This window comes from Mollisia scopiformis (genome assembly GCF_001500285.1).
Source record: "Mollisia scopiformis unplaced genomic scaffold LY89scaffold_27, whole genome shotgun sequence".
Taxonomy (NCBI): domain Eukaryota; kingdom Fungi; phylum Ascomycota; class Leotiomycetes; order Helotiales; family Mollisiaceae; genus Mollisia; species Mollisia scopiformis.
Window position 1 is genome coordinate 884,295 of NW_017263607.1, and position 26,471 is coordinate 910,765.

General features: G+C 48.3%; 8 protein-coding genes across 8 annotated transcripts; 4 read left to right on the forward strand and 4 right to left on the reverse strand.

Moving 5' to 3' along the window:
* Nucleotides 1–34: 34 nt before the first annotated feature.
* LY89DRAFT_740584 (cyanate hydratase) lies at nucleotides 35–715 on the forward strand (the record flags this gene model as incomplete). The annotated part of the gene is made up of 3 exons (XM_018220609.1): nucleotides 35–67; nucleotides 144–583; nucleotides 694–715. 3 exons carry the CDS (start codon nucleotides 35–37, stop codon nucleotides 713–715), a joined length of 495 nt encoding a protein of 164 aa, XP_018064546.1.
* Nucleotides 716–1,486: 771 nt separating this feature from the next.
* Nucleotides 1,487–3,555, reverse strand: LY89DRAFT_596894 (uncharacterized protein; the record flags this gene model as incomplete). Its single annotated transcript, XM_018209948.1, has 2 exons — nucleotides 1,487–3,392; nucleotides 3,473–3,555. 2 exons carry the CDS (start codon nucleotides 3,553–3,555, stop codon nucleotides 1,487–1,489), a joined length of 1,989 nt encoding a protein of 662 aa, XP_018064547.1.
* A 2,990-nt stretch (nucleotides 3,556–6,545) lies between these two features.
* Nucleotides 6,546–8,951, reverse strand: LY89DRAFT_272029 (P-loop containing nucleoside triphosphate hydrolase protein). The gene is made up of 7 exons (XM_018206372.1): nucleotides 8,677–8,951; nucleotides 8,412–8,625; nucleotides 7,778–8,365; nucleotides 7,107–7,720; nucleotides 6,967–7,031; nucleotides 6,752–6,912; nucleotides 6,546–6,698 (listed from the first exon to the last, which is right to left on the reverse strand). Exons 1-7 carry the CDS (start codon nucleotides 8,760–8,762, stop codon nucleotides 6,579–6,581), a joined length of 1,848 nt encoding a protein of 615 aa, XP_018064548.1. The 5' UTR covers nucleotides 8,763–8,951; the 3' UTR covers nucleotides 6,546–6,578.
* Nucleotides 8,952–9,426: 475 nt separating this feature from the next.
* On the forward strand, nucleotides 9,427–14,480 carry LY89DRAFT_627632 (uncharacterized protein). Its single transcript, XM_018211147.1, has 8 exons — nucleotides 9,427–9,617; nucleotides 9,670–9,728; nucleotides 9,790–9,982; nucleotides 10,036–10,284; nucleotides 10,353–11,289; nucleotides 11,345–11,913; nucleotides 11,998–12,367; nucleotides 12,419–14,480. The coding sequence occupies exons 1-8, from the start codon at nucleotides 9,524–9,526 to the stop codon at nucleotides 14,466–14,468; spliced, it is 4,521 nt and encodes a 1,506-aa protein (XP_018064549.1). The 5' UTR covers nucleotides 9,427–9,523; the 3' UTR covers nucleotides 14,469–14,480.
* A 437-nt stretch (nucleotides 14,481–14,917) lies between these two features.
* LY89DRAFT_689999 (uncharacterized protein) lies at nucleotides 14,918–15,750 on the forward strand. The gene has a single exon (XM_018216012.1). The coding sequence runs from the start codon at nucleotides 15,045–15,047 to the stop codon at nucleotides 15,504–15,506; it is 462 nt and encodes a 153-aa protein (XP_018064550.1). The 5' UTR covers nucleotides 14,918–15,044; the 3' UTR covers nucleotides 15,507–15,750.
* A 44-nt stretch (nucleotides 15,751–15,794) lies between these two features.
* On the reverse strand, nucleotides 15,795–16,568 carry LY89DRAFT_675677 (uncharacterized protein; the record flags this gene model as incomplete). Its single annotated transcript, XM_018213526.1, has 1 exon — nucleotides 15,795–16,568. One exon carries the CDS (start codon nucleotides 16,566–16,568, stop codon nucleotides 15,795–15,797), a length of 774 nt encoding a protein of 257 aa, XP_018064551.1.
* Nucleotides 16,569–17,618: 1,050 nt separating this feature from the next.
* LY89DRAFT_740589 (uncharacterized protein) lies at nucleotides 17,619–17,999 on the forward strand (the record flags this gene model as incomplete). Its single annotated transcript, XM_018220610.1, has 2 exons — nucleotides 17,619–17,810; nucleotides 17,865–17,999. 2 exons carry the CDS (start codon nucleotides 17,619–17,621, stop codon nucleotides 17,997–17,999), a joined length of 327 nt encoding a protein of 108 aa, XP_018064552.1.
* A 1,022-nt stretch (nucleotides 18,000–19,021) lies between these two features.
* On the reverse strand, nucleotides 19,022–26,452 carry LY89DRAFT_272095 (uncharacterized protein). The gene is made up of 2 exons (XM_018206373.1): nucleotides 26,258–26,452; nucleotides 19,022–26,037 (listed from the first exon to the last, which is right to left on the reverse strand). Exons 1-2 carry the CDS (start codon nucleotides 26,331–26,333, stop codon nucleotides 19,178–19,180), a joined length of 6,936 nt encoding a protein of 2,311 aa, XP_018064553.1. The 5' UTR covers nucleotides 26,334–26,452; the 3' UTR covers nucleotides 19,022–19,177.
* Between the last annotated feature and the right edge of the window lie 19 nt (nucleotides 26,453–26,471).

The following is a 26,471-nucleotide window of genomic DNA, read 5'->3' on the forward strand; positions in this document are numbered from 1 at the left end:
GAACAGCAATAACAGTAATTAAACAATCATCACAATGGCAGACAAATCCCACATCGCAGTCCTAGACGTTCGTCTCAACCCCTCCATCTACCCCGCATTGATTCCAAACCACCACAATCAACATACTGACTGACCTCAACCAGACCTCCCTCATCGACCGCCTCCCCCTCTCCTCCAAAACCCTCTTCGAAGCCAAAGCCTCCAAATCCCTAACCTTCGAATCCATCGCCAAAGAACTCGGCCGCAGCGAGGTCGCCGTCGCCGCCCTCTTCTACGGCCAAGCCCAAGCCTCCGCCTCCGACGTCGCGAAACTCTCCACCATCCTCTCGATCCCCGAATCCAAGCTCGGCGAACAACTGCTCGGGTTTCCAGACCGCGGACGAGCGGGGCCGATGCCGCCTGTCGAGCCGCTGATCTATCGTCTGTATGAGATTGTCCAGAATTATGGATATGCATATAAGGCGGTGCTGAATGAGAAGTTTGGCGATGGGATTATGAGCGCGATTGCGTTTAGTACCAAGGTGGAGAAGGAGACGGATGAGCAGGGGAATAATTGGGCAGTTATTACGTTGAGGGGGAAGTGGTGAGTTTTCGCATTTTCGTTGTTGTATGGGTGTAGCAATTTATTACTGTGGAAGTCGAGAGAGGAGTGGAAAGGTTAATGCTGAGAACATATTGCTAACGAGGAGATAGGCTTCCATTCACCAGGTTCTAGACGTGGGATTTATTGGCGAGTGGAAAGACGAAATAATCTTGGTCCTTTTGTCAAGGAATCATTTGCTTAAGAGAGAAGGTCCAAAAATATCAACTCTTCGTCTGATCCCCGAACGTACATCCCAATATTCTCCAGTCTACTGAAGTTCACTACTTAGTCTCGCGTCATCTACTCCTTGGTTCTTCTTTGCATTATGTCTTTGTACGCCCGTCACACAAGTCTCCTCATTCGCCCAATTCTGGTTCTGTCTCACCACACAATTACACCAATAAGTAGCTCAGCCATTTCCAGCCCACGGAGTCTCCATGGTCACTCCGAGACATGCTTTTCCCCACGTCCGTCATAATCGTTCGTGTGGCACAACATCATACAAGCCACGAATCCACATAATGAACGTGCCCCTGGGGGAAAAAAAAGGAAAGGCGCCAAGAAATGTGATGTGATATCGAATTGAATTAATAAATGGTATTGATTTGATTGCCAGATAGATGTTGACTTCCCAGAAGTTCGATTTTCCTTTCCATTTCAAGGTAGAACACCAAGTATGCTGAACGAAAGAAAGAATATGCTTCCAAGATCAATCCCAGCGCCGAAACGTGCTGTTGCTCACGAGAGCGTGTGAAATGTATCTTACACAAGCCAGTCCACCGTGCAGAAATCAAGGTTCCAAATGTGCTCCTACAGCTTGTCCTGTGGTATCCTCTCATCAAGCCATTGCTCGTGATCTCATGTCCTGTTCTGTCGTGCCTGTGTACTTGAGTATCTAATCCATTACCACCATATATATTGTTCTTGTGCTCTCATGTCGATGTCTCCTGCATCAAGTCCCCTTGTACCGCAGCGGAGCATCGCTTCCCGGTTTTGTAGATCGAACAGAATCTCCTTCACCATGACTCGCTGTTCGTCCGGGACAATCTCTCGTGCAGAAGCGGTAGCAGGCCCACTCCATATTGAAAGTCCTTGCTCCTCGATGTCCATGATCCATTGTCCGACTCTGCCACTGAGAATACTATCCCACATCCCTTCTCTGCGTGGGCTTGATAGCAGTAATCTGATTGCATCTCTCCTTAGTTTTCTATCTCGGCATTTGGTCGCAACCACGAACAGTGGCGGTACAATGCCCAAATCCAGTGCGAAGGATGCCTTGATATGAAATAAGTTGTCTTCTTCTCTGTATGCTCCTGGTCGCTGAGATGCTAGGCCTGGAAAATGGTGCTCTGGGAGCGCTTTGCCCTCTGAGTGACGGCAACCAGCGACGTTCCCGCATCTTGCTTGTGCTAGAGTCAATTCTTCATCTACCACCACCTCTTTGGCTAGGTCCACAATCTCTTTGAATTTTGGAGTGAAATTATCAAACTCCATCTCAGAGGTGCTGAATCCAGTGACAAAAAGGATTGATGTCATCAGATGAAGCATCTTCAGGACGTCAATACCAGCACGCTCTGTGTTGCTGATTCCGGGCGTGCGGCGGTTTGCGAGTAGTTCTCCGAAGGCTTTGTCCCATTGGTTGAGTTGAATCCCGAATCCGTAGCCCAATGACTTGATTGATTTCGGTAGTATGTTATTGGGTCCCGGATGGTAGGATGAAAGCTGCTCGTTGAAGCGCATTATGCGTTCCAACAGGGTGTCGAGGGCGGAACGAGCTTCTTTCGACGTCTTGAATTCTTCCGGCATGTGCGACTCCATGGAAGCGGTCGAGGTAGCATCGGATGGCGAGGACGGCGATTGCGGTGAAGTGGGATCATTCCGTGATTGCGGCGATAACCTTATCACATATGGATGTGGGAAGTGAAAAGCCATGTCGTAGGACTTGGCCTGTATGGCCAGTCGAGTGAACATTTGCACCAATTCTTCTTCGACTTCGTCATCTTTGCGGCGAATGAGAGGCTGCTTGGAGTCCTGCCGTCGATCCTCGAGAAGTCCTAGGCCACTTTGGATTTGGGTAATTGCTGCTTTGTGGTCGCCAATAAAAGACTGGAAGCAGGTGAAAAGGACAATAGATATTAGAATAGTTCGTTGCGTTCGGGTTTCGTTATTTCCAATGGCCTCTCGCAATCGTGTGAGAGATTTGCCATATTGTTGAAGTGCAAAATTATAATGAGTTGGTGCTGTGTCGGACGCAACTGATCCCGCAGTTTCTGGAGAGCCGGGAGGCGACTCAGAAGCCTTCTCCAGTGTTTTATACAACGCTCCCAGCGCTACGACTGCGTGTCGGATTGATGCTTGGGAGTGACTTTCCTGAAGTACACTCCGGGTCCAGAAGTCCGAATCGAAGAAACCTGACAGCTCATTTGCTGTGTGTGTGCGGAAAACTTGGAAATACTGGCCCTCTTCTACACTGAAAGCGAACCCCCCAGGTATATAAGACGTGGGGGTGCTTGCAAATTTCACGCGAGCTGGAACCTGCGTGTTCGTTGTTCGATTTGTAGCTCGAGGAGGTGCTCGATTCGTCTTTTTCATTATAGATCTGATTCTGGGAGGTGAAGAGGCAGGGAAGGTTGAGGAGGATGTCGAGGGCGGAGAAGAGGTGGAGGAGGAATCATCTTGGAATCGTGGAGCAATTGGTATCGGCACATCCGTCGTCCTTTTGTATGCAGGATATCCCTCACATCGTCTTCCGGATCGTACACATTTCTGGCACTGAGGCCTCGTTTCGTCGCACTTGACTCGTCGTGCTCTGTCGCAGACCAGTTAGCAGGTGCGCAACAATAGCTGTGGTGGTCCATGCAATTCTGGCAGAAGAGATTCGGTACTCACTTGCAATTATTGCATCCTGTCTTGACCTTGGGACGACTCGCCCTTCGTTGTTTATTGGCTTTGGCAGTAGTGCCAGTCTCCATCTTTCAATCCTGCGCCGTCCATATGCATCGCTCGCCTTCCAACCCCTCGTTCGCCCACTTGATCTGCGGATCAAAGCTTTAGTAGTTCTCAGAGATTAGCTGTCGCAGTGTAAGCTTCTGCGCGAGATATCGCATGGAATTGCTGTGTCAGAAAGCAGTAATCTGGTCGAGTCGGGAGATGTCCATTCTCTGCAGATAGGACGGAAGTACAAGAGGGTACAAGAGGTGTGTTCGCACAGGGAGAGAAGATGCGCAACGTAACACAGAAACTAACACATGAAAGTGCCTGTGTGGAACGACCAGAAGAGGATGGTCGCGCAGAAGGAGAAGACGATCATCGCCGCCTGCCGGCCGACAAGACTAGAGAACAGATGAAGCAGGAACAGGAACGGGACGAGGAAGTGGAAGAGGGACGGAACAACATCCGGACATAATAATAACTCATCCAACACCAACACCGCACAGCACAACACAACACAACACAACGACACACGGGATGCCGGAGCGTTCACGGCTGCGGGATGGGGATGGGGTGCGGGTAACTGAACGGACACTGACACTGACACTGACCTCTGCGTGCTTCGGTCTTTCTTTATTAGGCGACCTCAATCTTCACTCCGCGCTCATTGCCGACAATTGAGTTGGTCTTCTTTTCCACCTCACTCTTCCTCTTCCTTTTTTTATTCTGTACAGTCTCGAACCCACGAGGTATTTGCTGCAGCCGGCACAGCAAAAACTCTCCTCTCAATCAAACTGGGCGATGGACGGGTGGCCACTCACGATGCCGAAGTACAGAATGGCAAGGATGCTCGATGCGGCGTGTGGAGACTGTTCGACGCGAATTTGCTGCCGTGGAAAGGAGACAAGAACGCCAGTGCAGTCACATTCGATACAGAGCGACGCCCAGAAGGGAGAATATATTGACAGAGAATGAATAGGATAACGGAGGAAGGGAAGTCAGAATGTACGCTCTCATGGGGTTGCAGCACACTTTATGGGCTTGGCCTGCTGGGCCTTTCCTCGGCCGTCACAAAAAGTTAGATCGTGGTCGACCAGCTGTGCGACCCATTATCCGGCTGGCCAGGTGCAGTTCACAGCCCTGTCGATGTTGCTGCTGCAGGTGAGCAGCGCGTCATATTGGGCGGAAAGGAAAGGCCCAGCGATAGACGAGGATCAGGACCGTCAGGACGAGCATGACCACACCTCTAGTGGCGAAAGGGGGGTGGGAAGCGGATGGGAATGGGAACAAGTGGGTGAGACGGAGGACTCAACGGTGGTAAACTACGGCAAGACCAGTCCAGGGAATCCAGAGCGTCAAGGGGAAACCAAACTCTGTTGCTCACAGGGCTGAGAATCCCGCTGAGGGGTGAGGGGCCTGAAGGCATCTGAAGGCATCTGCATTTAGGGCTGACGGCACTCTATCAGACTTTCCAACCAGAAGACGAGGAGGGCCAGCTGCTGGCCCCGACTCGTTTCTCCAGACGGGCCCTGCATTTGCAAATCTGCAAATCTGCTCTCGCCGGCCAATGAGTGCAGCCTGCCATCGTGGCAATCTTCACTTGCCATTTCACATGTCCTGCAATATGCCACCGCTATCCAGTCTTATTCGCGACCCTCACCGGTGCATGGTGCAGTCATAGCAGCCACTTCGGATCTCATCTGGAAATAACCCACGGCTTTCTTGTACGACAAGCCCAATTGCGGCAGTAGAAGACTCCCCCACGCTTTGGCAAAACGCCTCTTCAAGAGTATGATTCAGACACCGCCAGAGTTTCAAGGCTGCAACTTCTTTGCAAGGCTCCTCTTCTTTCAGGACTGCTCTCTTGGCTGGAGAAATGACTACAAGATCCCGTCCTACCTTGATGCCTCAGAGAAACCAGATGATCCTTTTTCTGGAATGGCTTCGAGATGCCGTGGAATGGGAGAAGATGTTTGGTTGAAATGCGAGTCTTGTAATCGGTCAAGTGTGGCTGTGTGGTTGTGAAGCCGAGTGGCTGGTACGGTTGGGTTTGTGGCGCACGCATCATCGGACAAGTGCGGGACTTCGCTGAAGTGGAGTGGGGATGGAAAACGAGCCGAGGTCTCACTCTCATGCAAGCACTGCGCATTTTGCCCTCTCCTCATCAATATCGTGGCTCAACATGTTGGACCTCACTGACATCATTGGCAAGATGCATGAAGTCTAGATGAGCCCATTATCATCATTGTCGCATGCTCAAAGGTTTTGCTATTGCTCTGTGGCTCTTTTCTCCCTCAGTGTGGTAATTGCAACCCCACTTCGACTTTTTCCTGCTCGCTCGTAGAATCTGACCTCAGGTTGAAAGGGCTAAACACTAGATCTTAGCTCTTGTCATACCTAAAAATATTTGTGTTTTTGTTTCACATGTGTAATGATCCAGATCGGCAATTGTTCAGCTGAATTCGAAGGGTAGCTCAAGATTCGTTTTACTTCGAGATTTGCTCGAATACTCACAGAGATGATGGTGGTGGGAGTTCCAGCGATAAATCAGAGGAATATACCGGATAGCTCACCGAAATCTGTCCTCATAGTCTTCTTTGCATCAGCTATGGCTGTCTGTAAAATGCGTGGGGGAACAAAGGCCACGGCAAGAGCTGCAGCTGGAACACTGGTGGTCGCGATCGAGATGTTGCCGTTTATCTGTTTCTGCCTGCTTGGAAGCATACGTCTTTGACTCCTGGCCGGATGAGTCCTCGATGACTATAGAAAGTTCTTGTTGGTCAAGTCAATTCTTAGGTTGTGTTACACAATTCAGGCAGAGCGTCACCACTATCGCCCGAGTTGGTTGGGAACTCCCTTCGGAGATTTCTATCCTAGCCGTGACTAAGTTCAACCACCGGAAGTTTAGTTTGTGCTGCACACTCAAGTCTTGCGCAGACATAGTTGCTGCCTTGTGCTGCGTCATTGCAGATTATACTGATGCCTCTCCCTTTCGCTGAGTTGGGTTACACAGAAAGACTATAGTATCCGCTATGCAGTTTTTTCAATTCAGACCAATTGCACACTACTCATCCAAGTTCCAATCATCCACCAGAATACTTAGCACTTCTTCTACCCTCTGCACGGTCAGAGCCATCCCACTTTCCCTCGACATCGAAAACGCGCAAGAGATTGTATTCTTGATCTGTACATATACTTTAGCTACGTTCCCACCAGAATCTGGAAGTAGAGACTAACCTCGCGGCCATTAAGGGGTATTCTTGCCAGCTGGACAATCTGCTCATTGCTCAATTCTGGTTTTTTGACACCAGCGGGCGCAGTAGATAAGAAATCCTTCCACACCTGGGCGCGGCTACTTTCCGTGAGAGCAGGGTAATGGATTTTGAAATGTATCCGACCTAAAAACTCGTCAGTCATTGTTCGTACCATTCATGAAGTTGAGGCGAGAATACTTTGGAATGCCGGATCAATAGCCTTTCTCCGGTTCGTCGTCATGATTAGAATCCCTTGGAAATATCTACGTTCCAAATCCAGTCAGCATCCTCAACATCTTCTCTTCTCTTCCTCTGTTAGGGATTGATTCAAAGCTTACTCGAGACGTCGGAGAAATATGCTAACCAAAGCATTTCGTAACATGTCCAAGTTACTTCTCTCCTGCAAGAAAACGTCGGCTTCGTCAATTAAGAGGACGCAAGACCAGCGCCTAGTTATGTCGAGGACCATTTGGAGACGCTGGTCGACTTTCTCTAACTCCGTACCGAGTTCGCCTGCTGAAATCATGTACAGCGGTTTATGAGTTAGCTCAGCCACCACTTCGGCAGTCAAGGTCTTCCCAACTCCAGGGCCTCCACTGAGAAGCCCAATAAGGCCCTTTCCTTTATTCCGAATGATATCGTCGAATCCAGTCTTATCGTTCCTGTGAGATCGAACAAGAGAACAGATTAAGTCTCGTCGTTTGGGCTCTATAATGAGTTTTTCGAAAGCGCTTTCGTCCCATACCACATCTTTCAGTGGCGACACAGCAAATGCGCCCCACTCTTTACTGGCAAGACTAAATCCAAGAACACGGTGATTGCAGATCAGGTATTCTTCGTCGCTGAGATTATCCTTTGGCATGTCTGCATGTACCCACGGATTTAGGAGATTGCTCCAGTTCGGCTGGTATAAGCGAAAAGCACCGGGGTCTATCATCACTCGACCAGTGGCCTAAACGGCACGTTATTCCTCGATCTCTTATTACCACACTTAGACAAGTCTTCATACCTCGAATAGCATCTCTTCCATGCCCTGCGGTGTTCGCTCTTCTTTAACTCCCATTCCCGCGTACTCCTGACAGACCGACGTAACGAGTCGAGCGAATTTCCGACCGCGCTCTATCAGTTCCTTCCGAAGCTCGTCTCTACGAGCATGTTGTGAGAACGGATAAGCTGCAAGACTGCGTACTTTCTTCGTGCCTTCAAAGTATGGGATCTTGATATGCATCTCACCTCGCCCAAAGTCCATGCCGTCATGATTAATCACCTGTCCTGTGACATAATAGTACTTCTCCGTGGAAGTTTCAATATCTGTCCCTTCTTTGAAGATGAAGACTTGTGGCTGGTGCTGGATGTTGGCGGCTGTATAACCTAAAGTTTTCGGTGGAAATAAAGCCCAGATCAGGTTGTACGTTATCTCTCCGTGCTCGGAAAGAGATTTCAAACTGTCGATATTCCCACCAAAATGTTCTTGTATGAAGTCTAGTACGGCACTGATATCATTTATCAGTGCTTCATTTGGATTGGGGCTAGCTTCTAATTTCTTCAGTCGCGAATACAGCTGTTCACCTGCGTGGAAGAGGAGTTCTGGTTCCGCCTGCTTCTCATCAGCATTTGTCAAAATGATGTAGTGCAGTACGAACTATCGGCGGCGTCTTGTTCAATCTCAATCCCTCGACACCTTCAAATATCTCATCCAAGACCTCCTTCAAAGCAGGCGACTTGATATCGACTTCAATGGCTGCCACAAGTCCCTTGCTGCTGATTATTCGACGGATCACCAGAACTGTCTTGTTGAATTTGTGTTCTGTCTTTTCAGGCTTTTTCGTTGGCACGAAGTGTATTTGCCGTGTTTTTCTAGCATTTGTTAATTCGTCAGTCTTGGAGATGGAATGAGAGCAAACATGCTTGCTGAATATTTGATCAACTCGGATTATGCGCTTCTGTTTTGGCTGGAGAACGCTGGCGCTCGGTTTTTCTTTGGTTTCCTCCATTTTCTGATGTTGTGGTCTTTGCCAACTCCAATGGAATTCTATTCTATTCGTTCTGCTGAATTCCCGGCAGATCGATTCTCGTCTTCTTTTGATCTTGTCTTGCTCTTGGTCTTCGACTATTGTAAGGTTCCAGCATCCCAATTTGCGATGAGAATCGATGAAGGTTATAACGAGAACATCAAAATTACAGAATGAAAATCAATAACGTGAAAAATGGACCTCGAGATAATGCCTAGCCTTGCGTGCGCTGTTGCTGCAGCTTACTGCATAAATACAAGGGCACAGCCCACTAATTATGCATGCGCCCTCCACTCACATATCAACAGCCTGAGGCGAAGTAGTTCAAAATCAAGCTTCGACGACTTTGCGCCCCCAGATTCTACCGGCCCCGGCCAGTCCCGCATTATTTTGCCTTGCACACGGTGAACGGATCCGTCAACGCCTGCACATCTTCGACAGTTTGGACGAAAAACCCTACCGCGCAGTCTGAGCAAGGCTGCAGCGCCTCGAGCTTTCTCTCCTTCGAGCAAAGGAAGTCGCCACAAGCACCGATCAAGATGTCCTTGTCAACTTATACCACCAAGTCGATGAGCATCTCATCGGCGTCCTTATCGCAAGCAACGCAAATGTCTTCTCCATTCAGCGATGCACTGGCCGAGTTCGTCCAAGGGTTTGGAAAGAAAAGAAAGCCGAGTTTTGTACAGGAGTATCTGGATGGATCCATCGTCAAAGCTGAGGATGTCCAGAAAACGTTACAGGCCATGGAACAAGACACTTCGCACAATCACGTCCGTGGAGCTCTAGAGCCGATCATTCAAGCCATGGTGGATTATACTGGGATTCTAGATACACTGTGTTTGTTCCCATAGATCACTATCTGAGGGAACCGGCTAACTTTCAATTACAGGCCAAGCAGACCCAATGCCGACAGCGCTGGTCTGGGGCTCTCTGAGAGCCTTGGTGGGGGTATGTTTTGACATTTAAGACCTCCTCAAAATCCTCAAGCAACTAACTCTTGTCATCATAGTGTTGTGGAAGATACGTGAACCTTTACAAGCTCATCAGAGGGCAGCTTAACAAGTTGACAAATGAATTGAATCGACTGAAGGAGTACGAGGATCTTTTCGGGCACTCCGATGCCATGCAAGAACTTCTGAAAGCGTCCTATCTAGAGATACTTCGATTCTATGCAAAGGTTGAGAGTCAATGTCGCCATTCGGGTATGTTTGACTATCATATTGTTTCCTTTCAGCTGGACTTACATCCGTGGCAGGTGCATTCCTAGCTATAAAATCCTTGACGTCCTTCAGCCTGAAGAAGATCGACGACATTCTGGCAACAATCTCTGAGAATGGAAACGACATCGCGAAGCTCGTCTCAATTATTCAAGAGCGAATTTATCAAGAGACTCGAAAAGATACATTCGAAGAGTACGGCAAAGCTGAAATCGCCCGTAATGATATACTTCGTATCATCAAGATGCAGCGTGAGGAGAAACAGATTCGTGATGAAGACAGAAGAGGTACGTTACCGGCAAGTTTGGAAAGTCTGCCAGTAGACAACATAGGCTGACACGAATTGGCTGCGTAGATAAGAGAAAGAGGGAAGTACGACAGTGGATTCAAGGGATGTCCACTCTCAATGAGAGCAACTATCTTCGCCAAAGAAAAGGAGAAAGAGCGCTCGAAAGAAGCACAGCCACATACCCCTGGCTTCTACAGACCACCGACTTCCAAGCATGGCTTTCACAGAAAGCCTCAACTCGTGGACTATGGTTGAGAGGCGGATCCGGCACAGGGAAGTCTGTGGTTTGCTCTTATGTTATCAAACACATCAAGGCTACTACTGCCGATGCTGCGATTGCATTTCAATATTACAGCTTCAATGAGCCTCTCTCATCGACAACGGTCTACCGGAATATCGTACAGCAGCTTCTTGATCAGCTCTATTTAAAGGGAGATGATGTATCAGACGAGATATATGATCTTACCAAGAACAAGAGTGACAATCAAGAGAGCATGAAAGAAATGATCGTACTTTTGATCTCCGAACTATCTCAGACGTTCATTCTTCTTGATGGGCTTGATGAAGAGTGCGTGGACAATAGATGGGAGGAAGCATCAGAAGTAGTCAGCTTTCTCTCGAGTCTTGCAAAAGATGCAACTGCCGGACTATGGTTCAGCAGTCAGGAACGTTCCTCCATTAACAGAGTGCTAGGCTCGCTGCCCACCATTCAGCTTAGCGAAATGACGAACAAAGACACGGTCGAAGCATTTCTCACTAATGCTATTCCATTGTTGGAAGACATGAATCTTGACCCTGGAACTCAGACTCTCGTCATCGAGGAGCTGAAGAGTAAGGCTAGAGGAAATTTCTTGTGGGCGTTCTTGATGATAGAGGATATCAGAGATGCCCCAAACTTGCAAGACTTGCAGAGGCGGTTGAAAGACGCACTACCTGGAGACTTCGAGAAATATTACCACCAGAAGATCCAAGGTATCGATGAGAAGCACCGTCACACGGTCAGGTAAGATTTACGAACTCTAGACTCCAAGTACATGGAGAACTGATGATTGATTCAGTAAAATATTGTCCATCCTCTGCTTTGCCAAGAGACCGCTACTGCTGGAAGAACTTTGCGAGGCTGTGGGAGCTTGTGAAACAGACCACGGCCGGAATATAAGCAAGAGCGCACCCCTCTTCAGGCACAAAGTGCTCGAACTTTGTGCACCTCTTGTCGAGATCCAAGAAGTCAAGGAGGCTGAAGACAAGATCAAATACGTGTGCTCACTGTCGCATGCAGCGGTACACAGCTTTCTACTCAAGAATCCACGAATTCTTTCAAAATCGTCCACGCGAAGAGTAGACGACGAGACCTTGCTGATCACCTCTCAAACGCTGGCTAGCGTCTGTTTAGTATACCTGTCCCAGCCCTGCTACGGACGCTTACTAGAGAAGAAGGACGATACATTCGTGACTAAGGATGGGCAAGACATCGAGCAGCACCATTTGATTTCGTATGCAGCGAAGTACTGGAGTATGCATCTAGACGACGTTCATCCTACCGAACACTGGGCCAATCTGGTTTCTGCTTTCGTTAAATCCAGACACTTCTTGACCTTGCTCCAAGTTCAGAGTCTGATGGTTGAAGGTGAGCTCAGCCTTATGCTAAGCCCCAATCAAAAATTGAAACTGCAAGTCTTGTAGACTTGTTGGGGATCACTAACATGCGCAGGACAATTCACGATGTGGCTCAGCATCTCAGCCGGACCTGGTTACAAGCGTGTGTTTCCTCGTTGGTTCTCTAAGCACTCCGCCGACGGCGATCTCTTATCACACCAGTACAACGAATTCCTTGGCGAATGGGCCCTTGTGTTAGATAAGACTACTTCGAGTCATGGTCCCTTTCCAGGAGAGTTGAGTCGCTGCTTGTGGGGTACCCTTGGATCACAGAGCTTCCTGTATCAAAGTTGCAAGAAGCTGCCACAACCCAAGAGTTTCCCCTTCTTGGCTCGAAAAGAGACCGAAAAGCAACAGCACGAACGATGTTATGATTTTGTCAACGCTTCTGGAGATGCTCTACAACTTTTCAGAGTTCTGAAATGGTGAGTATTTGCAAGTCGCTGAAGCTTACGAATGAATGCTAATTTGTGAAGCGATGATGATGCTCTTCAGTTTCAAGTCATGTCTGAAAGGTGGAAGATGTATAGTGAACATTCCCCGAAGGTGAAAGAAAGCTCAACAATTATGATTCCGACAAGTGCAACTCATCTCTACGATCAACCCTTGAGGATGAAAATTATTGGGAGACAACCTGTTATCTCGTGTACGCTTGACTTCAAGTTTGCGCGTATTGGCTCCCAAATTTACGGTCACTCGGAAAGTGGCACTTATGAACAGATACCATGTTTGAATTCAAATGAGGAATATATCGAGGAATTAGCAAACCAAGGACGTTTCTTAGCAGCAACATCTCGGCGCTGCTTATCTGACAAAGATCTAGACAATGGAATCGGACTGGATGATTTCACACTGGAAGATTTCGGAAAGATCTTTTCGGAAGCCATGGAAGAGCTTTCCCGACTTGGTTCGTCGCAGAAAAACCGGGAATCTTCGACATCGGAAGAAAACCCACTAACCGAACTTCGTTCGTCAAATGGGTCTTCTAGGTCTTCGAGTCCGAACTCCTCTCGAAGTTCTATTAGCAACTCTGATGATGAAAATGAGGAGAAAGCAGAACAATTAGAGAAAGCAGTTGCTGAGATGCAAGACAAGGATACGGATGCCGACTCTGACTCCTCCATTGAATCCATCAAATCTCTTTCGGCACGTGAATCGTGTAGCGAAGCATCAACAGAGCCCCTCTCAGATGAAGAGGATGATGAACAGTGGAACGATTGGGCTTCGGAAGCGTCTCTGTCAGACTTTAAGAGTGATGCTTCTGAAGATGGCGATCTCAAAGTCGAAGAATGGGACGAGGAGAAACATGGACGACGAGGACGTAGGAGTGTTATGTATGATGATTCCGATGACTACTCCGCAAGTGACGAAATTTCGGATTCCGAAAACAATTCCGACGATTCATCTCAAATATCTATAAGACGGATGATCATAAGACGGGGACTCTCGGGAGACGATAGTGATAGCGACGACAATAGCGATAGCGACTTTGGGAGTGACGAGCTCTCTGATGCGGGTGCTGATCTTGAGGCCGAACTCAAAAAGCGGAAAAAGGACGTAGCGCTTGGACACCAGCGAGGGAAGCTCCTAGTGTACGACACCCTTTCAGGTAACCCATCTCCGATCTTTCGGTATGAGCAATTCTGTCCAAGAGTCCTCTACAACTCTCCACCAATCTTCCATCCCTCAGCTCCTCTGGTCGTTTGGCCTCTTGGCGCAGGGGACATCCTGTTTGCCAACTTCTCTGAAAACACTTACTACATACGAACAATGCCCTGTTCCGCAACACGCACCTGTCATGTATCGATACAGGGCAAATTTTCACATTGTGGTCAATATCTGCATCTTGCCGCCCTTGAAGCTCGAGAAGATGCTCGTCCTCACCCCGGTCCAGTGAAGCCATTCATACATTTGAGCATTCAACTCTCGACTCATAGAATGTCCAAGAGGAAGACTGTTCGCAGCCCTCCAAGACTTATCTATCGCTTTGGGTTAGCTTTGGACTCTGTCGAAGAGCTCTCTGTTTCTCCTTTGCCGTACACCCTTACTTGGACCACCGATCACCTGTATGTCTCCAAGAGTCAAAACACACTTCATGTTATCCGGGCTCCTCTGTTTCGCCAGCCTAAAGATGTAACGATGGGTAATGATGACAGCTCTGCATTGCAAAAAGAGAAACCGGAATGCCATTCTCGGAGCAGTGAGATTTGCTTGCCCAGCTCAGCAACCTCAAGGCAGGTCCATTATTTCGCGCCCGTTCCAGGTCCAAAAGCCAAGAACATTGCGACTGTCGTACTTGGCTCGCGGTCGCCATCGGGTCTCGGCGGAGTACTAAAAGCAAGATACGACACACTTCATCCGCTTGGTGTTTATCTCGATGAGCAAGCTCACCTCGGAGGCTGGAAGGTGTTAGAGTCAAAGCCAGAAGATGGGAAGAAGGCGGCTTGTCTTGGAGGACGACTGCAAGGAAAGTTTGAGAAATTTGATAGGACCGATGATTGTGATATTGTGCCATATTTGTACTGAGAGAAGATTATCATAAACGTAAAAATCAGTATTAAGATAGAAAATTGGAGCTTGACAAGTGATAACCGGATTTTGAAATTTCAAGCCAAAGCCCCGTTTCTCTGCTCTGGTCGAATGCTTCATGGGTGTTTAGAATAATCCCCATGTTGACAAATTTGGGAGAAATTTTCTGAGGACCCCCACAATGACCGAAATTTCGATAAACCTCTTCCTGATTTAGCGCTTCGCTACCCCTGAATCCACCTACCTTCTTCCAGCCTGTCTTCTAACCTGTCAACTACTACTCGGGACTCTGTATAAACCGATAATCAGGACTCGGTGCCGATTCGGGAAATCTTTTGTCCGATGTTCAGCTTGTGGTTTTGTTTTCTCGGTTTTTATCGTGTTATATCCTGCACCGCGGACTTATTTCTTAAAAGCCGATAGGCTCACTTTTATATAATTGAACATCATGACATTCGACGTGACCTCCGAAAATCCAGCATTACAGCAAATCAATTTCAAGCACGCCTCGGCATTAATCTGACAACCTTCAGCGTCGATCAAAAAAATTCAAGTGCTTTTCATACCGCAGCCATGCCTTCAGCACGATACAACACCGCTGTGAAGTATATCGAAGCTTTCAACAACCTAGACCTGAAATCCATCATGTCCCTCCGTGCTCCCAAATGCACCCATCAAATGGCACCGGCGTCCCTTGGCTATGGCGATCCCATAACCAATGATGTCTACGAAACTTCCATCAGCCGCTTCGGCCGGTATATCTCCGCATGGCCTGTCGAAATCAAAGAGGTCACCGAGGACGAGAAAAACAACAGAGTGGTGGTGTGGGCTACTGCTCAGCCCCAATGGAGAGAAGAGGCCATGGATGGACCAAAGGAAGATTGGGAAAAAGGTGGCGAGTACATGTTTACCATGTGTATGGACGAGAGCGGAGAGAAGTTGGTGAGAGTAGTGGAGTTTCTGGACAGTAAGAGAACGGAAGAATTGAGAGCGTTGATCGCTAGGGCTTCGAAGAACCTCGAGAAGAAGGAGTAGAACTTTTGGCACACTTGCCTCGTGGTTCTTACCAACATCGGTAGCCCTAGTCCAAGAGAATAATGAAGCAGTTGTACAATTTTGATACTTTGTTGTTGAGAAATCGTCGGCCACACACTCTGAGTAGTTTGAATGGTATGAAGATATGTAGATGAGTCTAGAGTGGAGATGAGTCCGCTAGCAGGAGCTTCTCCCAAAATAGCTATGTACATTTCCAAGTCATGCAAGCGAATCTAAAATCCACTATTCAAATTTGATATGGGTAGCTGGTCCACGTCTAGTCCGCAATCAGCTCCACCGTACATGATCTTTGGTCGGGTTATCTGTCCCGAAGATTTTATACGTCCAATCACCCCCCATAGGGCCCGCGACATTTATCGTGAGGTGCGGTTCGTAGTAAGGACCCGTTAGCGGCAAGTCGGTTTGGCCCTTACATTTCTTTCCGCCCATGTAACATCCACCTTTTCCTTCCTTCAATAATCTATCTGACACGAAGTACAGACCACATAAGCATCGATAACTGCCTCCATCCCTGAGCCATCCAAAGTCTGGACAGATGGAGCAAATGCCACGGCCTTTCATTGGTAGTTGTGATATTGCCCATCTGTCTTGCTTTTGCTTTTCCGTGGTGCTCAATGTTTGATATGAGGCTTGACGTTTCCACATTTCCTTATCATTCTTCGACTTGACTGTTGGTTTTGGGGAAGACTTGTCCATGGCCGACGTCTTTGAACGAGATTTTGAAGTTTCAAGATGTGATGATGATGCTTGTCGTTTGTGTGAGCTTCCGGGCCTCGTCGAAGAATCTAGATGCGATGGCATGTAGAATGACAAAGATGGAGAACTGTGACTAGAACCAGAAGGGCTCAGATCGCGATCGATCAACCTTTGTATATTCAAGGGTCGGGTAAAGTTCGCCGTATTAATACGTCTACAGCCCTCAATCCCACTCTGCGCCATGTTTTCCACAATCTCCGGTCTTCTTGACCCTGACCACAGGCTTCCGGCACAATACCAGCAGCCTGAGCCAAAGCACTTTTTGCATCCTCCATATTGATTCATCTTGTGTCGGATATCAGTTGTTTATAGCTTTGTGTGTAACTATTGTAATATTTATGTATCAAAAGAAGAGAAGTCAAGCCAAATGAAATGTCCGGGGGAAGTTTATAGACTTTGGAGCGGATTCCTAGTGTGAATCATCCTCCAGATGACAACATGAAACAAATGATTTAACTTAGATGGAACGCTTGCCGCTTGAGTATGATAGACGAACATGTTGACTGTCCATGCGGGCGCTAATGTTCCTTTCTACATTCACGTCAATGCTGGTGATGCAGCATTACAAATACCACATCTAGGTCTGATGTCATTTCCATGCCATTAGTTAAAGACACAAAGCCTTTGTAAGACTCGAAAAGATTTCCCGCCCGACGACATCGAGTTACATGAAACTTGAAGAAATTCGAGTATGTCAGGAAGCAAGCAGAACAAAAACAGACTCGGCTGCCAAGGTTTTTACACTCCCGGTGGCGGAAATTGTATGTGCGGGAGGAAGAAGCTAGATTGGAACGCTTGTCGAACGGGGCGGAGATGTTCCGGTTGTTTCAGTATTGACCTTGCAGGTCAACGACATATCCTCCAGGAGATGGACTTTACTGGTCAGTGTTGGCATTAGCATGGGAGCGCAGGGATATGTGGAAGTCAGAGAAATATGGGGAGAGCAAGATTGATCTTGAGATGTAAAACTGGAGCATGCATGGAATAAACTGGGCAAACACACTCGAGGATTTAACCAGATTGATGCAATTTCTGAATATCGATCGAACATAAGGCCTTGCCTCCCTACTTTCATGATCACCTCTGATGGGACATCAATGAACTCACGCCTTGCTGTAGAGTCCACTATACCTAAACTTGTGACTGTGCATGTTTGAGGCTCGCTTCCGCTTAGATTCACCATTAGCATTGAGTTATCACACCACAACTCCATTCACATGCACTGTATCCCGTCCATAACTCCAAAGACTTTCAAGTCCTTGAACAACTTCTAAAACTCATCAAAGAATTGCAAAAGTTTCATACAAAATTCAACCAGTACTTCATCTACCAATAATGAGACTTATCTCCCTATTTACCGTTGTCTTCTTCTCGGCAAATTGCGTAATAGCGACACCAGTACAGATCCTCAATGGCAAGGGTCTCTCTTTCGCCGACGGTCTTCCTGAAGGTTACTCCATTGGCAAGCTCCGCTACAGGGCCACTATCGATGGTCTAGTAGTAGGGTTTGAAGGAGATTCTCGCGAAGTAAGCTCCAAAGCATCCATGCAACCAGCTTGGTCAGAAGCTCATACAAATTAGGACATCTATGCCCAAGTCAAGGCTAAGAGCCCCGACTTCCAAATTCCCTACGGCAATGCGACAGAGATCAAGGAGCCTACAGCTTTACTCGAGTCCCGCGATCCTTCAAACCTCAAGCCTCGCGAATTCATTTAGGGTGATGGAGTGAGTATCCGATTTATTGAATCACACCATTACATTAACAAATTGCTAGTGGCACGAATTCTGCAATCCAGTTCCGGGACAGAACTGGGGTGCCGGTGGCTTACAGAGTGCCGCCTATATCGGTCTTCACGCTTTTGTTGAATTGTTTCTAAGTACCACAACGAAGTTGCCTCATATTCGCATGCACAAATAACGCCGGATGGACTGTCTGCAACGACGTGAGTTCAATTCTTTCTACCATTTGACTGTTTGAGCAAAGCTCATCATGAATAGAACCACAACGACTTCACCATCACCGATGACTCGTTCGCCAACTTTGGACTCATCTTGATGCAGAAATGCTGCTACCCTGGATATGATATGAAATTCCGATGTGGTGGCCAGATTTTCCACGAGGCAGATGGCTTCAACATGATTCTGCGTGAAGGATTTGGATGTAATGTTAGCAGCGTCTGAGGAGAAATGGAATTTTGTATTTTTGGACTTTTTTGCTACTCGTGCTATCATGCGGTGCATTTTGGAAGGGGATGCTTGGGAAGTAAGTGCAGTCCTTTACCTTTATCAACACGCATGGTACTGGATGATCTCACAACGCCGTCAAATGACACGCTTTCTCAATCAAGAAGTGCTTTTATACGAGCGTGATGATACCTAGATTCATCAAATTCACTGGCTGTACTTCGTGAACCTTTGCCTTTTCACCATCCCGATCTAATGGTTACTAGGTTCTCAGCCAGCAGTCTTTCTCAGCCTTCTTTGCAACTTGCCTCGAGGGATTAGGAGTTCATATCCATATGAGCCAAATCTGGACTTGTCAAGAATATTTCAAGACCTTACAACTAAGCTGTGATGGATAATTTGAATGTGCAAAACCACAAGACAGGACTCAAACCTTAGAAGGAATTTTCAAGGAGGAATGCAACGCCAGCTCGAGACTGAAAAAGAGGTTTTTAGGAAGAAACATCTCCATTGATACAGAAGCTAGACCATGAAAGTGTGTCATGAGTGCAAGCCAGAGAGCAATATGCGAAGCTGAAAGCGCTCAAATGTCAGCAAACGCCATTGGAAATGCAGGACCGTAGCAAACACCGCTGCAAATGCACCATCTCTGCAACGCCAGCAATCAATACAACCTATTGACACGCCAGCACGCCTAAATAATACATCAATCAAGTCGTACACATCCTACCCACCAAAGCCCACCACCACTCATTAACCGTCCACCCTTCCACATTCTCATTCACGCACTCAAAAATCCTGGCTCTCACACCCCACTGCATCAATATCTTCACTTCCCATTTCCCCAACGTGGGTCTGAAAACTTTCGTCAACCCATCTAGGTTGATCCCAGTTCTCAGCGCCACAGTCTGAGCAAATGCTACAAGAACCTTCTTCCAGATATCCGGAATCAAAATCCCCGAGATCCCATACCAGATTGGAATCCTGCCCTCCTCCTCGTCCTTAGGGGGACTCAGTTCGAAGAATGACTGCAAGATCTCGTTCTGCTCGTCGTAGAGGTAAGAAGGTGTTGGTGTGATTGTCATGTCAAATGTGATCTTCTCTCTCGGGATCGACTTGGTCTCGTAACCAGATTCGGTGAGACCGAACTTCTCCATCGGAAGATTCTGGAGATCTATTCTGATCCGACCGAGAGCCTGAAGAGAGGCTAGAACCAGAATGGATCCTTCATTCGCCATGTAATCCACCAACAAACAAGGTGTCCCGGATCGGAATTCGGCGTCCATCCATCGCTTGTAGGTGATAGCTTCAATGAACAGAGGCTCTTTCATGTGCTTGCGCAGATTAGCGTAGAATGCATCGGTGCCTTCGAAACCACGACCAGGAACGGCACGGCCTTTGTTCCGGTGCATCAAGACTTTGGAAGCAATGAGGGAGCTTATCACTCGTTCGACGCTCTCTTCGTCAAAGGATGCAAGTTTCTCCCTTGCAGACAACTTTGCGACAGGCCAATCTAGCTCTGGAGTCAAGGCAGTGGCTCGCACATAAGATCGAAGAGTCTCGTCAGAATCTTTTCCTGATACCTCTTTCGTGATAGAGGTGACGAGAGGCTCGGTTGACGATAATTCTATTCGCTTGTACTTCATTGAACCCGGAGCGAAGTACATATTACGCCAATTCTGTTCCACTACACTCTCAAGCATATCGAACTCCTCTTCCAGTTCTTCTCTTGAATCTGGAATGGCAGCGTCTTCGAGACCGAACACAGAGACCACATTATCTTGAACCCAGCTAATCAATCCGTCCCAGTCATTGCTGGCCAGATCATTCCAGTCGAATGGTGGAACCACACCTTTCTTGTATGCAGCTGGATAAGCGGCCTGAAAGTCTCGGCCGAGCTGGTCTATCACGGCTTCCTTGCCTTCGCATATTCTTTTCCAGTACTCAGCGAGGAAGTTCAGGGTATAGTCTTGGAAAATAGTCCCGATCAGCACCCAATCAGAGAGCAGGTCCAATCCACCTGTCAAAATACGCTGAACAACCACTGCAACGATGAACCGATTCTCGTCAGCTGGAGACATGTTGGAAGGTACATGTCGCTGCCGCTTTTGGGATGCTTTGTTCGGCTCTACAATTTCAATGTGGAATTTGGAAGATACCTTCTTGGGGTCTCTGAATACGGTGGTGAAGTCGGAAGTGATAGCCAATTGAGAGCGTGTCCAAGCGATCCTTTCCTTCAAGGACGGCCGTCCTGCAACGGGCTTGAAGGTGATTTGTTTGTGGGACTTTTTCCGGGGTAGAGTAGTCTTTGCTCGGCGCTTCCGAAGAAGAGCTTCCACTTGGCCCGGCTGAGCTATTGGTAGGACTTGACCATCAGCTTCGAGTTCATGATAAGGTATCGACTCTGAGGTGAAGGCAAAGTCATCGACCCACTGTACTTGGTACAGATCTCTAGTTGATTGCAGCTTGCGAAGTGTCCAAGAACATTCCTTCGGACCATCCATATCTTCCCCCATATACTTTTGCTCTGTGTACATGACAGAAAAGTATTTGGTGGGGAAATCAATGCTCTGTAGATCCGGACCCTTGTACATTGAAGCAGGAAGGCCAAATCTAGGAGGGATTGTATCAAGGCCAGGATTCGGAGGTGCATCCTTCTGCATCTTCTTCGGTTCCAGAACCACAATGTCCGCATCCCATTCCATATCATTGACATAAACAACTTTGTCATTCTCGATATTGCTACTTCTCCGTGTGTACCTGCGCTTCGGGCGCAGAGATGACGCTAGGTCGACAAAGTCAGTCGGCTCTTCAAAATCAGATGCCGAGTCATCCTCAGACAAATATTCTGGCAGATCTGGGGGCATCATCGACACGTTAACTCTTCTTGTATGCCTCCTCTTTGGATTCGTCATAGGAGCGATATCTACCGATAGGTTCTGTACAAGTTGCTTTGTGGTCACTTTCGACGGGGGGGTTGGCAAGTAGATTCCGTCTTTCGTTGGGTATATTATAGGTCTATGTCCATCCTCAATTCTCTTCAGGTAGGAAGGCAGATTTGGACCGCCATGTGCTCGACGATTTGGACGGCAATATATCGGCTTGACACCATGACCGAATGGTTTAACAGACCAGGAACCGTCCATCGCTTGTAAGAAAGTAATTGGCTCCGCGGGACGAGGAGTGAATGGCATCTTTCCATCTTTGGGTCCGGGCTTTGGTTTCGGAGCAGTTGAACGATCCCAGGCACCTGTCACTGAGTTTGGCAGGTAAGCATTTGCGCCGGGCCACGTTTGAGAAGGACTTTGTCCGACGATAGGTTCACCCCACAAACGAGATCGTCCACTGGGTCGCCTGGAGGAGTAATCAGGATATTCAAGTTTGCCTGCTTTGATGTCCTTCCACCTATTTTTTAGGGATTCGGAGATCCTAGCATTTGTTGTTGGACTTCTGTATCTTTTGTCAGAAGGCGGCCTTGAGTTGCGAGCACGTCGCTGCCTCGAATTGACCGCTCTTGTATTGTTTCTTCTTCCCATTTCGAATTCCGAGCCAGATTCCGATTCATCATCCTCGTCGGTAGCAAATTTCCCCTGATTGGACCGGTTAGAGTCTGAAAGATCTCCTTCAGGGAATGAATCAGGCGAAGCTGAATCAAATATAACGAGATCATTGTCATCGTTCCCTGCTTCGGCCAGTTTCTCCTCTTGCACGGGACGCCTAGCCAATTGACGATTTGCAAGAGCTTGGAGTGCATCCAATACAAGTGGTGGAGGTGCGAGATGAGAAGGAATAAAGAACTTTGGATGAATCTCTTGCATTGAAGTTTTCAGCATCTCTGTTCTTGGTCCAGATATGTCAGCCCCGTAGATATAGATAAGATTCCGAGTGACGAGTCGGGATTTGTGATCAATGAAGGTGAAGTCTGTGGATTCAAGTTTCTTGTCATCCATGAGATCGTCAATGACCCTTGAGCAAAGCGTAGATCTCGGAAGAACATCGGTTTGGGGATGCATCTTCAGCCAGAGAGCAACACAACCCATCCACACGCTCTTTTGGCCTGGAAATACGTCGTTGTTGGCATGGATCAAGGCGCGCACCATCTCTCTTGCCACCGTTTCCGTAAGCTCGTCGGTAGAAGATATCTGACTTGCAACGCGAGAAAGGCTAGGGAGTTCTGATGGAAAAGGTGCAGGTAAGGCTGGGGTCTCAACATCTTGATCAAGGTTCTCGGAGATGCTGGCAAGAATTTCTCCCAGGACTTCAGTCTCTCGATTCAAAGCTTTGTAGACGCGCGTAGGTTTGGCTTTCCGTGTAGCTCGGGAGGTGGAGCGTGGAGATTCGACACCAGCTGCTTTTCGTGCCCATTCAAGAATCGAATCGTCACTGCTTTCAGAAGCGTGACTCGACTCGGCAGCATCTGAATCCACCGTTTCCTTCGCTGTAGCCTTGGCATTTCTTGTTGCACGTGGAGTCGGCTCCATTGCCTCCTTTGGTGGTGCCACTCTGCCTCCTCGTGGCTTTTTGGCCGAGGCCGGATCAAAACCAGGGTTACATGTGGTGTTCGACTTGGTGAGGTGATATTGAAGGCCGTTCGGATTCTTAAATCTAGCATTGCATAGTGTGCAGAGATAAGGTTTGGTGATTTTTTCTTTGGCTTCGATGGGTCTTTGGTAGTTACCACCAGTCCGCAGTCTCTCGGCACCCATAGCTATCACGATCTTTTCTCTCATTTGTGTCGCTGCTCTAGAGCTCACAGCAGATTTTCCGTAGATGAAGTTATGGATCACCGGTTCCTCGTCATCCTCGTTCTTGAGTGTAACCCGCAGCTGCATTGGCTTTGACCCGCGGATAGATGTAATCGGATTCTCTGCAATCTGGAGGACAGGTATAGTAACCAAAGGAGGTTGGGGTGGGTTCTGACCAGTCCAAAAGAATTCCAAAGTGGAAAAGTCTTTCAACAAGAGAAGGTTTCCAGCATATCTCGTGAAGATACATGGCAGACGTGCCTGGTCGCCAGGAATGGCTTGCTCTGACGCAGCACGTAAAAGTTCTTCGATCTCTTCACTTGCCGTCAGCTCCCTGGCAGGCTCTTGGACATCGATTACGGGGGATTGTTCGAGCGCAGCTTGATTAGGTGCCTGACTGCTCTTTCGCTTCCGAGTCTTCGCTTTCGGGGCTTCATGATTATCTTCAAGTGTGGGATTTGCAGATAGCTTCCTCTTCCGTGATCTGTTTGACTTCGTGTAAATCGGGTTCGGACCAGAAGTCTTTGAAGGTACAAGAGCGATTACAGTGGAAGTAAGAGGCTGTGGAGTAAAGTCTGTGTCGCCACCTTGAATGTGCGCATCGCGTGGTTCTTCAAGTTGTCCAAGATTGCTAGATAGCAGCGTTTGAAGTCGATCTGCAGCTGCAGAGACAGTGCTGCGAATTGGAGACGGTGGTCCAGCGTGGTACTGCTCCTGTGGTACTTCTATCGAACCACTCTCTTTGGTGTGTTGCTGGTAATGCGAGGAGTGCGATCGTGCCTGCGTGGATCCGGCAAGTAGTGCAGGACTAGCATTCAGTATTGCACTAGAAGCCTGTTGCACTATATTGTTTTGAGAAGACCGTCTATGTTCACGGATAGGCTCCGAGGCTCCGCGATGAGAACCCTCGCGTGACCGAAAGTACTCATTGAGCGACTGGTAAACAGCTGGGCTGTTGGGGTTGATTGCTGAGCTAGGAGTGGAAGCCCTGCTGTTCGGCTGAGGTGTTGTCCGAGTAATAGACTTTGCAGGTATATCGCGGAAGCCCAAAGAATTCCCCTTGTTGGCTGCAACATCTTGTGGCAAGTTCACATTCTGGCCAGATTGTTGTGGAGTCACCGCTGAGAAAATGGGTTGAAATGAGGTCTTGACTGACGGCGGCTCATTGACACTAGGCTTGGGCTTCGTAGACGTAACGTATGGAGATGAATAAGAGGTCGTCGCCCTTCCCAAATTTGAGATCCGATCTAGAAGTGAGTGATTATGAGGCGGAGGCACAGTGTACCCTAACGATGCATACCCAGTGCTGTAGTCAACATTATCGTGACGTGCCATGGATTGTTGGGTATGGTCCTGGTGACGCGGAGGTACTGCCGATGGAGATGGCCAATCAGGACGAGGAGCGGTTGGCGCTGTGCCGTGTTCAGCCTGGTACGGAGAATTGTAGGTTGATGCATTTGCCTGCGGCCACTGGTTCGAGGTTGTTGGAGGCCAAGGTGGCACAGCGGGTTGAGAAGCAGAACGGGAAGAAGGCAAAGACTGTGATTGCCTGCTTTGACGTGAGGTCCTTCTGCTTCGTCTCTGTGTAGGTGCAGCACCCCCAAGCGGTAATTGACCAGTTGCAGGAAGCGGGCTGCTCTGTGTGGGTTCCATGGCCGGGGGAAATTGGGGTGTGTCAGAATGGTTCTGCTGGATTGGATGACTGTAAGGATCAATATGTCGATATTGAGGCTGTGGAGCAGAAGAGCCTGGCATTTGCTGCAATTGCGGCATCTGCTGAACCGGCGCAAGAAAAGACGAGGCGTTTGGTGCTCCTAGTGGCTGGCTTGATACAGCAACACTTGCTACTCCGTTGGATGGTAGTGCCCCAGCATCCATTTCAAAAGCATCGGTACCCGAATTCGTCGTACGTGATGGAACTCTGGGCGTTGAATTATGTTCCAACGCAGGAACTTCACTTGGCGGTGGTGAAGAAGCATCGGGGGCAACATCTTTCTTTTGTCTCTTTGTGTACTTCCTACCCGACTGATTCCGCTTTGGTCTCTTGGTAGTCTTCTTTACGTGCTCCAAGTCCTTCTGCAGAATTTCAGCAACATAAGGCGCCCACGAACCTCTCCCAGATGATAGATGAGTATCGTCCTTTAGTTTAGGATGCTTGAAGACAGCAACAAGGCTACTCTTGGCTTTCGAGTGTCCTTGAGTGTTCTCAGTGCCAGGGAGGCCCATGTAGACTCCCGAGGTTCCTTCCTGACGTTGCATCTCCTCATATGAAGTGTACAGAGCCTCACGAATTGGTCTTTCGTCATCATCTCGATGACGACGGGTTCTTAGCGTGCTAGAAGATCCAGATTTCAGTCTGGTACGAGCTGTGCGGCGTCTTGGTGTCTCTGGTGGTGCATCTGACCGTCCCGGGGATAGAGCCGATGCTGCCAAGTTCCAGCTGTTCCATCCTGGAATTGGGGTAGGTTGCCTGGCGATAATTGCCCACTGAGGGTATCGAGCCCATATATCACTATGGCAAGCGATATGTGTTGCACAACGACCTGCTTCTGTATCGAGGATGGGTGGCCATGGTAGCTTTCCTACAGGCACCTCGGAAGGAAAGTCCCACCGAGGGTCTCTGAGACGGATCTTCTTGCTCCCGAGTCTTGCAGCTACAAGCTCGTCGTAGGAATGCTTGGTCAAAGGACTTTGGCTGAGTGGCTCCTCGCCGTCTACCCAGAGCACATCTCCTTGGGCAGCAAGGGCTTTCCATATTGCATTGACTTCCTCCCTCTCTTCTTCGGACGTGGTCCACTTGCTAAAGAGCTCAGATACCGCAATACCTATTGTTGTCTAAGTCAGCTTCTACCACTCTTTCTTGCCAGTCGCAGAGCGGTATGGTGCATCACGTGATACACTTGGCAGGCTCGCTGGACGAACGAATAGTGGTGCGCAAAAGAGCACTTTGACTTCAACTCCCAGTTGAGAAAAGCAGTTGTAGAAGCCGAGTTGGTGCGCATTGCGTACTTGAATTGGTTGCGACACAAAGACAATGCGACTCACCTTCAGGCCCAGACAGATTCAACTTCACGAGAAAGTATAACAATGAGCCCGTTGCGGGATCAGGTTCTTTTGCCATTGCGCGTTTTGTCTCTCAACCATCCTTGAGGGTTCGCGATGCGGGCGGAAGAACGTTGGGCCGAGTGGAGGAGACAAAGCAAGATGGTGGTGTGGTGTGGTGGGTTGCGGTTCTGATGTTGTTAGAATCGATGAAGTT

Coding starts and splice junctions, on each gene's coding strand:
- LY89DRAFT_272029 (XM_018206372.1), bottom strand. CDS start 8,762: ATGGAGGAAACCAAAGAAAAACCGAGCGCCAGCGTTCTCCAGCCAAAA. Junction 7,032..7,106: donor ATATTTCTCCGACGTCTCGA/GTAAGCTTTGAA, acceptor TTTGGAACGTAG/ATATTTCCAAGGGATTCTAA. Junction 6,913..6,966: donor TATTGATCCGGCATTCCAAA/GTATTCTCGCCT, acceptor ACGAGTTTTTAG/GTCGGATACATTTCAAAATC.
- LY89DRAFT_627632 (XM_018211147.1), top strand. CDS start 9,524: ATGGAACAAGACACTTCGCACAATCACGTCCGTGGAGCTCTAGAGCCG. Junction 9,618..9,669: donor TGGGATTCTAGATACACTGT/GTTTGTTCCCAT, acceptor TTTCAATTACAG/GCCAAGCAGACCCAATGCCG. Junction 9,729..9,789: donor CTCTGAGAGCCTTGGTGGGG/GTATGTTTTGAC, acceptor TTGTCATCATAG/TGTTGTGGAAGATACGTGAA.
- LY89DRAFT_689999 (XM_018216012.1), top strand. CDS start 15,045: ATGCCTTCAGCACGATACAACACCGCTGTGAAGTATATCGAAGCTTTC.
- LY89DRAFT_272095 (XM_018206373.1), bottom strand. CDS start 26,333: ATGGCAAAAGAACCTGATCCCGCAACGGGCTCATTGTTATACTTTCTC. Junction 26,038..26,257: donor GAATCTGTCTGGGCCTGAAG/GTGAGTCGCATT, acceptor AGACAACAATAG/GTATTGCGGTATCTGAGCTC.